This window comes from Miscanthus floridulus, chromosome 1 (assembly GCF_019320115.1).
Source record: "Miscanthus floridulus cultivar M001 chromosome 1, ASM1932011v1, whole genome shotgun sequence".
Taxonomy (NCBI): domain Eukaryota; kingdom Viridiplantae; phylum Streptophyta; class Magnoliopsida; order Poales; family Poaceae; genus Miscanthus; species Miscanthus floridulus.
The window spans coordinates 203505602-203517291 of record NC_089580.1 but is presented as its reverse complement, the minus strand read 5'-3'; the positions used below and the strand labels follow the sequence as shown (position 1 = coordinate 203517291).

The window sequence follows — 11690 nt, the reverse complement described above, 5'->3', positions numbered from 1 at the left end:
CTTTATAAAAGCAATTCTTTCTATATACGAGTTATATATTGTTGCATTAAGTTGTAGGAGTTGATTGAAACCGTTGATGCATTTATTACTATCCTTGCCTACCTTATTACCTTTTTACCCTGTTAGGTCAGGATCGAATAACTGCTTAGCCTTGCTTAGACCGGTAGCGATCGGAGATATCCGGTCACCTACATTATAGGTGGTTACTGGAAGAATTTAGCTATGAAAAGAATGATATCCTGGAATTAACCATGTGTGATGGATAATTGGAGACCGGACGAAAAAAGTTGGAGGCAACCAGACAGGGTTCTGGGGTGCTGTTAGTTTCCGTCTGTGTCGATTAAGGACCGACCGTTGTTGGCCCTCGAGTCATATTGAACGCATGCCTTACATTTAGCTGGCCGGATAAAGTACCTTCCGACTGCGAAGCTGGGAGATTATTCGGGCCGAGTAGATTGCCCGCAGCGCACTGTGCCGGAGCAGGTGTGGTAGGACACGGGGGTGAGATGATAAGACCAAAGTGCAGTCGGTCGGCCCCCGGGTACATGTGGTTCCTGGCAAACTCGAGATTCCTGGATAGTTGACTCGGTGATCAATATCTCACTTTAGCGGGTAAGTGAGGTTTGTGTAAGTAATAAATCACCAGCTGGTTAGGAATCGATTCGAATCGCCATCGCTCCTGGATAGTGAGCACTTGACTCGAGTTACTGCATCATAGTAATTATTATGGAACAATGATGGTTATCTGAATGGTATGGGATATGCTAAATCTAAATTGGTAACTGGATGTTATTGGTTAATCAAGTGATTGCTATAGTACAGGTGCTTACCTAGATGGATAGGTCATAATAAAGATGATGCAAAGTACTTAAAATGGTTTCTTCATGATAGCTTATGCTTTTCGCAAACAAGTCAGCTAGCCCACTAAAGAAAGCCATGCATAATCCTTGGTGTCGCTTTATTTTGGTTTAAGACGGGTAAGTCTGGCTGAGTACATTCGAGTACTCAGGGTTTATCCCACCTTGTTGCAGGTGATGTTCTCGACCTGTTGATGATGGTGGCTAACCACCGGTGGGCTCGGTGATTCTATACTTACTTCTCATCTCTATGCTTTTATCGGATGATGTCACTATGCTAGCAATATATTTGGAACTTATATTAATGTAATCATTTGAAAGCTATATTGTTTTCACTAAGCGGTTTTAAAACCCAAACGTGTACTATTATTTGTTAACCCCTTTGTAATATTATTTCCGCTGCAACCCGATGTATGTGATGTGTATTTGCTTAATCACGCGATCTTGGTTGTGATGTTGATTTCTTTCGGGACACTCGGTGGACTACCGGGTTTATATGAGTGAAAGTATGGGTGTGTCAACGTGTTAGCGGAGACAACCGTACTTGATCTTGTATAAATTGGGCGGTTCTGTCACAGGCGGCGCCTTCTTCGTCCATGGTAGGAGGAGGGCAGGCGCCGCCATGCGATGCGGCGAGATGGGTAAGAGAAGATAGGTGGCGAGAAGAGCAAGAAGTGAAGAAGACATGTGGTGTCCGTTCCAACAACCTCAACCAGCCAATGATATGAATGATAGAAATGATAGAATAGAATAGAAGATATGGTAGAAGAGAATTTTGAAGATCTCTCGGTTTTTTTTAAAATGCAATTCTTCGATACGTTATCCATCCTATAAGCACCGCATTTGCACCATGATCGCTTCATCTACTTTTCAGCTAATGAATAGTGTTTTTCTCTCACAACAAATCAACATAAGCATTAACATAAGCCAAATTTTGCCTTGTTTTATTTGGGAGTGTATGTTGTTTGACAGATTTTTTTGCTTCGATCCTCAACTTAATTAGCCTCAATGATCGTCAAAGTAAGCTTCCTCACTTCCTCTTGCTTTTAAGGCCCTATTTGGATTCATGGGGCTAAAGTTTAGCCTATCCCTTTTAGTCACCTTTTAACCCTCATGGATCCAAATAGGAGGGCTAAAAGTGGAGGCTAAACTTTAACCCATCTCTTTTTCATTAGCCCCTCCAAGGTGGGCTAAAGAGGGCTAAAGGTGGTCCCTTCATGGCAAAAGACACATATTACCCCACCCACCCCCTTTTGGTCCTATGCATGAGTATTAATTAGGGGCAAATAGGTTATGGTAGGGCACATGGCTAATCTTTAGCCCCTGGATCCAAACAGTCACATGGGCTAAACTTTAGCCTTTTCATTCTAAGGGCTAATCTTTAGCCCTGAGCTAAATATTAGCCTCATGGGTTCAAACAGGGCCTAAGAGTTGTTACCATCTTATCAACATTACAAGGGTGTTTAGGTTGATAGTCCAGGCTTGAGGTATTTGGAAGTCTGGTTAGGGTCGGTAGGTAGACTCTACTAGCGTACTGATAGTCCTTGGCGAGGCTTAGCAGAAATGTAGGTGATGAGCCAACGGCCGTTTCCCAAAGCTAGCATGCATAAGCCATTGGTGGCCTCCGTGAAGGAATCATGTCATCTTCCCACCACCGTCAACACCGCACCACTGCTTGCCTCTTGTCGTAGGGTAAGGTTGTTGTTACATTATCTCACTCCTCTTGTTGACATGGTCAACAACATTATACATGCTCTTGTCATCGTGTCCTTGAGTAGCTCCCTCCCCCTCCTCTTCCCTCTCTATTCTTGAGTGACTACACCTCTCACCGATGTGTCCTTAACGTTGTCATCTATGCAGGAGGGAGAAGACATGCCGAGGACACCCGAAAACCATCGAGTCCGAACGGTCGGACCCGATCATCGCACCGAACAGAGAGTGCGGGAGCGCGGGGAGCACGTGCGGTGGGAGCTGAGTGTGGGAGTATTTCCGACACAGTAGCCCGATTCTTTGTGCGTGAACGTTAGTTTCTCTTCTAGTTTCCTTTTTTTTCTATTCTTCTCATTTCTTTCATTTTTTCTTTTCTTTTCTTTTCCTTTCTTTTCTTTTATATTCTTTTTTTCTTTTTCTTTTCATGCTTCATTATCTATTTATAACTTCTTTTTTTGTTTTATGTGATTTTTTATTATTCTTTTAGTTTTTAATTTTTATGTTTATTTTATTTCTTTTGTTTTCTTTCCTTCTCTTATTGTTTTTATTTCCTTTCTTCATTTTTTTATTTTTGTTTTTGTTTTGGTTTCACGTGATTTTCTTTTCTTTTTGTTTTCATATTCTTTTTCTTTTTTGCTTATTTTTTATTTATATTTATTTTATTATTTTTGCGGTCTACCTCCAAGTATGTTAGTTTTTTTCTTTTTTTTCTTATTCGTCTCATTTTTTTCTTTTCTTTTCTTTTTACTTTTCATGCTTCATATTTTTATTTAAATTTCTTTTTTTGTTTTATGTGATTTTTTATTATTCTTTTATTTTTATTTTTATTTTTATGTTTCTTTTATTTATTTTTTGTTTTATTTTATTTTCTTTTTATTTTCTATCTCCAATGTTTTTTGTGTTGTTCATGTGGTATATATGTGATGCTCTATGTTTTTTATGATGTTCACGTGTCTTACATGTGATGCTCTGTGATGTTTTTTTATGTTCACATGGTATATATGTGATGTTCTATGATTTATTTTTGTGATGTTCGCGTAGTATACATGTGATATTCATGTAAGTATGCACTGATGTTCTATGATGTATCTATGATGTTCACATAGTATACATATGATTTTTATGATATTTTTTGTGATGTTCACATGTGATGTTTTATAATGTATTTAGTGATGTTCTATAATGTATTCTGTGATGTTCACATAATATACATGTGGTGTTCGTGTAGTATACATACGATGTTCTATAATGTATTTAGTGATGTTCTATGGTGTATTTAGTGATGTTCATTCAATATACTTGTGATATTCTGTAGTATATTTTAGGATGTTTGAAAAGTATCCATGTAATGTTCTTTTAAAATTTTCTCTATTATGTGTTTTTATTTTTTCCTTATGCTTTACTCTAGATTTTATTATTTTTATTTACGTTATGTATTTATTTTATTTATTTTTGTGTATATTATAATACCGATTTCATGAACCTAAAACTAGAATACTGTTCTTCTAAACCGAGAACATTGTTCTTATGAAGACGAAACATTGTTCTCTGAACCTAGAACATGTCTCTGCTCAATAAAAAATATTCTATCTTGATAAGATAAATATTTGTTAATAAGATTTATCCAAACATATCCATGTGGGATCTTGTTTTGAAGGATTTATTATAAGAAACCTGATGGTGTAATCGGAATTTAATTGGGATGTTTAGTTTAACAAGTATGACTTTTTTAGTTGATTGAAAGTCATGAGTGAGAGGTGGGCCCTAAGCTGCGCAAACCAACGGACATATGAGAACCTCCCACACGCACTGCGTCGTTCGGCGTGGGGTACCGGTCCGATTGACCGGACCCTAGCAGCCCCCGAGGACACCGAGGGCACTAGGCGTAGTAGCCAACATGCATGAGGACGAATGTCAAAACAGGCACCATAGTTCTTTGCTTTCTTGTCTAATCTTTGGTCCCTTTTTCCATGGAGATGCTCAATGTACTAACAAGGATAATATGGTGGGGATGGAAAATTAAGGGTGACGAGGAGATGATAGAGCTACCACAGGGCTCCCTTTTGTGGCATCCATATCGATGCCAACCTACTGTAGGCCGGTGTCCTTCCATGGTGCCCATGGAAGTGGTGTGCTAGTGCTCACAACCTGTTCAGCAAAATGCTTAAAACCAATCACGCATAGTCTGCCAACCAAAGAAGACTGCCAACCAAAGAAGACTGCAAAGTTGAGGTGAGTGCACCCATACAAGTCTGCCAACCAAAGAAGATTTAATCAACCCAGACTTATCTATAATAGGGCAACTAAACAATGTCTCCTTGCATTGTCTAAAGCTAACTTGAGTGAGCCTGGATTGTTTTGCTAGACAGGTTTGGTGGGGAGTGAAGTAGTCACACCATATTTTCACCTTTTGATAAACTTTTTGTGGCACATGATTCATTACTACAGAAAGCTAATCACCGCTGGCTCCAGAACCCCCATTACCAATAGTTTTGGCCGCCGTTGGTGATTTTACCATCGTCGGTCCGGCGTACCATACGACGGTGATGGTGTCTTACCACCGCCGGCCTAGCATATGATCTGGCAGTGATGGTGTAACGATCGATGCTGAGTCAACGTATGATCCAATAGTGATGATGCGTCCATCAGCGTCGGTCTAGAGTAGCATCCGGCGGTGATGGTGTAATCATCGACGCCGGGTCGGGGTACGATCCGGCGGTGATGATGTAACCATCGATGTTAAGATCGCGTGGCTAGACCCTTATGCGTCGTGCCTCCTCTCCTGCCTCGGCTTTGGCTTGTCGGTGATTAAACCGATCAATATTGCGTGCTTTGCGTGCTAGCCTTTCTTGTTCTGTTTCGCCAAGTGCTGGTGGCTCGTCATTACTGACGATATTAATCAAGTCTCCTCGCCTTGGTGGGAGAGATGGGAATCGTGGGAAACCCGGGGAGTGGTCTGGGATATCCAGATCGTACTCAACTTCTTCATTGTCACGATGCTAGAGCTCAGTGTGGACGAAGCCAATAGATGCGATGCTGGGCGGGGAGCTTGAACCGCCCTCTTGAATTGTGTGGACCGACCCTTCTTGATATTGCTCGATCCGAACCATGTTGACGAAGTTGCGCAGGCCGTAGGGCTGAGCCTAGTAATTCTCCATCAAGGCTTCGCCCTCGGAGAGCCGAAGACCCATTGCGGGGGCTGATCGGCGATGAACGGAACGCCCTTCAGGAGTAGACGTGACCACAAGATCCGTACCGAGTCGTGCAGGATGACTGGCCCGAGCTAGTCGGGTAGAGCTGTTGTGGGTAGTGGTTACCTGCTCGGTAGGTTGATTTTGAATCAAATCTACCAGAGCTAGGGTTTCAGCAAGCTTGGTGCCGACCCGATCGATGGAGTCGAGCAGGTCGGTGTTGTCGATCTGCCTCCCTTTTTAGCGAGGAAGCGAACGACGGGCTATCGGCGTAGCCAAAGACGATGCTGGTGTAGCCAGAGCTAGATCCAACGTGGTCGGAGCCATAGCCGATGCCGGTGAAGCAGTGGTCGACACAGATCGGATCCACGCCTCCTCCGTGGTCATGGCAATAAAGTTGTCGGAGCCAATGGTCCAGGTGATCTGGCCGATGGTGAACATGAGGCCGTTCGGCGTAGCCATGGATCCGGGGATGATGACCATCTTATTCTTCTGGGGAGCAGTATGCACACCCCCTACCTGGCGTGCCACTGTCGACGAAATATGGTCGGCAGTCTATCTAGGGGTATGCCCAAGGTAGTAGATTATCGGCAGACAGATGCGCAAGCTACAAACAAGATGGTGACACAAGACAGACACGAGGTTTTATCTAGGTCCGGCCGCCGTGAAGGCGTAATGCCTACGTCCTGCGTTTGATTGTATTGCTGTATGTCAATGAGAGATGTTTTTGAGAGGGGTCCCCTACCCGCCTTATATAGTCTAGGGGGCGGGGTTACAGATCTGGAAACTAATCCTAACTAGTTACAATTGTCATAGGTGGCCGGATAAGGATTCTTATTCTAACCGGCCAGGATCTTGCTTGATTTCCAAGTCTGCCTTGATTCCTTGCGTGGGACTCCGAGCAGATTGGCCAGGCCGCGCGTCGTCTTCTAGTGGGCCAGACCCCCTGGTCCGGGTCGGCCCAAGCCTAGCCTTAAGGGTATAGGGGTTAATACCCCCATAGTGTGCCAAATATACATATTATTCTTTGTGTGTCTTCCGAGCTCCACAAACTTTTTAGATCGGTACAGAAAAAGGGCCTTGCAATCTCGGTACCACAGCCTCATAGGTATCATGAACCAGCCACCGGTTGTGCCGCCCACTGCTTATGTTGGTAAGAACTTTGTAAGAGCTTGGTAAGACACTTCCACTTGCTGTGAAAAGTGACACCACTGCAACCACGTAGTCATTTGGTAGGGATAACCTTCACCGTTTGTTCCTATTTTTGTGTTTATAATGGCAGGAGATGATTAGACTGGAGATAACATCTTGTCTAGAGCATCAAGCACTTTAGTATCCTACAAAGTGTCACGGCCTGTTTCATTGATGGTTTCCTGCACGGTTTCACTCACTGGTTCATGGACGGTTTTCTGCACGGTTTCACCAACTATTTCATGCATGGTTTGCTGCAAGGTTTCATTCGCTGCAGTCTCCGGCATGGGTCCTTGGACAGTTTCCTTAGGTAAGTTGTCACCCTCCTCGCCATGCATGTTCCAAACCTTATAGTTTTTTTATGAAACCCCTACTTAGCAGATGATATCATATCTGCTCGACATCGCGGATCCTAAATGCCTTCTCATTCTTGCAATCAACACATGGGTAGTGTATGTATCCTTTACTACTCGGAACATTACTTCCTGCATATGTCTTTTGGCGGCTTTCACAAAAGAGTCAATGCCTTCCATGAATGTGACAGTCACAGTTCCCAAGTACATCCATCCACGATCCATCTATGAATAACACAACTTTAGTGACATAGGTCAACTATAGTTGTGCAATTTAATACAAGCAAACTGGAGAATACAAACTGATCGTACCGTAGGATAATCTGGTGTGCACGCAACAATCAACAATAAGAAGAATGTGCACGCAACAATCAACAATCAGAAGAAATCAATAAGCATTCCCTTAGGAAGAAGGATGATTTTTTTGTCACAATTTAACCACAGGGGCTGTATTCACAAAAGAGTCAATGCTTTCCACGAACGGGGTAGCAAGTACATCCATCCACATGATCCATCTGTGGTTAACACAATGCAACTTTACTGATCGATATAGGTTGAACTAACTAATGTGTCATTCAATTTAATACAATCAAAACTATAGGATACATACTGACTGTAGGGTAATTTGGTGCACGTGCAACAATCAAGAATCAGAGAAGTCGCCTCTGAAATCAAGAAGCACTCCAAATCAAAGAAGGATGATTTTCGGTCACAATTTAACCACATGATCAAACTAAGGTAGCTATACGAAAAGGGTTGTTAATTACATACCACCCAATATAGAACATCCTTAAAAATCAACAACCTTCACTAGCTTTGCGTTCGCCAAAAATGGTGGGGGAGCCGTAGCTAAAGAAAAGTTAACCGAGTGAAGAAGAGGAGGAGGGAAATGGGGTTTTCATTGCTCTTGCATCCCTTTATCACCACCAGTTAATTGGATAGCCGGTAGTGATTCTAAGTTTTTCCGCCGGATCATAGATTATGGTATTCAGTGTCCGAACAAACCGGCGGTAAAACTTTCTTATCATCACCGGCAGGAAAGGGCGGGAAGACATCTTCAATTATTGCGATTTCCACCGCCGGACCATACGAGGAACCGACGGGGCTACATAAGTGTCACCGCCGGATCTTACGATGTAGGACCCATCAATCTTGGCACCGGCGGTGAAAACTTGTTATCTCTGATGCCTTCTTCGCGTGTCGCGCATCGGATCAACGGCCGGCGGTGGTAAGTGTTGCACAGCTGGTTCGGCGTACGATACGAGGGCGAAGCCCGGCATCTTTTCACTATCGGATCATACGCTGCGCCGGCGGTGAATGCGTGCATCACCGCCGGTTATTTGACCAGGAAGGGGACCATGAATCATGAGCCGGCGGTGATACGTATCACCGCCGGTTATCTCAAAACCGTTGGTGAAGGTCCCGGCGGTGAATTGACTTTTTGTAGTAGTGATTATTGCTTGGAGAAAACAATCCCTTGGTTCCTACATTGATTGAGTTGAGATTCACTTCCCCCAATGTTTGTTTTATTACTTATTATATTATTAGGTGCTTATGATGATATTAAAGCTTTTTCTTTGTCATAAGTTGGGAGTTCACTGTTGCTCTTTACTTTTACTGTGACGATTGAAAAGAATTGGTTGCTAACAATGGTGTAATGAGTGAAAGTTAAAAAGGTATGGAGGTTTATTGTATTAACCCTTAAAACAAAATGTGAAGAAAAAATAGATGCCACTAGTGATATTGCAGGTAAGATAAATTTACTAATGGTTTCCACGGCGAAGAAGAAAGGGCACATATAAGAAGAAAATTTGGGTAAGTATTAGCGATCATGTTAGGATAGTAAGAATATGGTCAGGTTGATGGTGAGAAAGATAGTCCTAGCAATATAAAATCTTTGTGTTAGTCTAATGGTAGATCCACTTACTAGAATTCAATGGTAAACATAGTTGAGAAAGTTTGATAGCCGAACATTTATTAATGTTTGTTTTCCAAGAGTGTTGTAGGAATGAAAAAATAATTAGTAAATAAATGTTGGGCTGATGTTATACATTGTCACTAATATGGCCGAGTTTGGTTCAGCTTGTAGAAAGTACTTCTGCTGATAGCTCCTTCAACGGCCGGCTCTACTCGTACGGGCCCAGCGGCACCGGGCATGACCCGTCCATGGACCCCGCGTACCTGGCGGCGCTCACGCAGCAATGCCCGCAGGGGAGCGGCGACCCGGCGGTGCCCATGGACCCCGTCACGCCCACCGCCTTCGACACCAACTACTACGCCAACCTGGTCGCCAAGCGCGGCCTGCTGCTCGCCTCCGACCAGGCGCTGCTCGCCGATCTGACCACCGCGGCACAGGTGGTCGGCTACACCAACAGCCCCGCCACGTTCCAGACCGACTTCGTCGCCGCCATGATCAAGATGGGCGCCAACGAACTGCTCACCGGCACCGCCGGCACCATCCGGACCAACTGCAGGGTGGCCAGCTAGCTGATCGATCCATCTACCGACTGGATTGCTGGCTAGGTGTGATTAAAATGATACGACGAGGAACTGTACGTACGGCGTAGATGTTAGTCCACAAGATCATCGGCTCAGGTGAGTCGACCACTCACCAGTCTTACTGAGCACGGCGGACCACGATAGACGTTGTCCGACCATACACTATGGTTAGAGATAAAAGAAGAGAGGGAGAACAGAGCATACACACACAGCTGGAGAGTTCAGATTTATCATCTCTTATACAGGGCTCCAGCCAACGCTGGTGTCTCTGGCATGGCATGGTGTGATCTTATGGGCTAACAGTAGAGTGGTATGGTGTGGTCCGATGATTCATATTGTACGTGTCCATCGATCGAGCTTAGTTGTGTACGTATACGTGCTAGCTACGGATCAGTTGCTTATAGTTTGTGCGACTTTTTTTTGTTTTACACTTTTTTGTCCTTTTGGTCTATACGTTTTTTTGGATCAGTGACAGTGATATAGCTTTATTTATTCTTTTATTAGTTTATTACTTGTGACTTGTGTGTCATGTAACCATTAAGCCATCAGTCGGGGATCATCAGCAAGTGTGTGTATATCTAGTCTGAGGATTGCGAGAATATATAGCGCTCAATGAAAAGCTATGCAGACAGAAAATCTTCAGTTCATATATTCTCTGATGTCTGAGTATTCCTGGCCGACTTGCCGATCTCTTTCTCAAATCGTCATCAGAAAACAAAAATTCCCAAGCCCAAGGCACCGTCAGATTCGTAATTCGTTCATTCTCATCATCAAAATCAAAAGGGGAAAAAAAGTCCCAAGCCGGGAAATCTACATGAATCCAAGTATCCAACGAACGAACACTCTGGGCTATGTTTGTTCAATGCCGGGGCACTTTGGGCCTGAAGTTGCGCCAGCAGTGTACAAGCCCAGCGGGGTACTTAACACCCTCGGTGAACTGGGCTGTCTACAACTACAGGGCTTCGTGCTTCCCTGCATGAATGAGCTGGGCCTGGCTGTTCGGTTGCTCTGGGCCATGAGCGCTCTAGTATAGCTGCAGTAATCGTTTTCCCTCCAAAAAGGCAGATGGACTTCAGCACACGCATTGATGCATACCGTCTCAGCGCCAGCGGTGCTGTTGCTCAATGCTCACTCACTCACTCACTCACTCACTCACTCACTCACTCACTCGTCTCTGCTGCAATGCAAGCATGCAGCACAGCACGGAGCCACGGAGCATTCATGGAGTCCCCGGGCGCAGAAGATCAGCGGCACCACCAGAGCACGGACTCTTGCTGCATCCTACACCCGTCCACCCACCCGCCCCGCCCGTCCATGAGTGCCGTGGCCCACTGATGCATGCAGCACGCTTCGTGGAGAAAAGGCTGACCGGCCGGCCGGCTGGCTGGATGGTCCAGGCCAGCGGCAGGCGCCCGGCCGACCCCGCGGCAGCCGGCTACTGTTCAGCGTGGAGTAGCACAGTGCCGGCTACAGCAGCAGCCAGCAGATGGATGGTACCGCCACCACACAGCCCGACACAAACGCAACGGCCACCGACGGAGCGGCAGCAGCCAGCAGATCTGCATGTCCGGTGTCCGTACCGGGCGCCACCGCCAGCCAGCGGCCCAGCGCCAGCGCACGCGACACGCATATATGATTCGTCATGGCGTCACGTGCCTGCGATTTACATGCCATCGCCGGCAGCACGCAGCCACGACCGCGCGCAGCATGGCATGCATGCATGCTGCCACCGCGGCGCGGCAGGTAGCAGCAGCAGAACAGTGCAGTGTGCCAGTGCCTGCCTTCCATCGCATCGCGCGGGCGATCGGTGCTCGCCTCGGTGCGGTGGTGGTGGACTGCTAGTGGGGATTGATCGATCGGGGTATACATACATGCAGATACAGTCCCCC

General features: G+C 45.1%; 1 protein-coding gene across 1 annotated transcript; it reads left to right on the top strand.

The window, feature by feature from the left end:
- The first annotated feature begins 9152 nt into the window (after positions 1 to 9152).
- Positions 9153 to 9789, top strand: LOC136470406 (peroxidase 5-like). Its single transcript, XM_066468264.1, has 2 exons — positions 9153 to 9167; positions 9385 to 9789. The coding sequence occupies exons 1-2, from the start codon at positions 9153 to 9155 to the stop codon at positions 9787 to 9789; spliced, it is 420 nt and encodes a 139-aa protein (XP_066324361.1).
- Positions 9790 to 11690: the final 1901 nt, after the last annotated feature.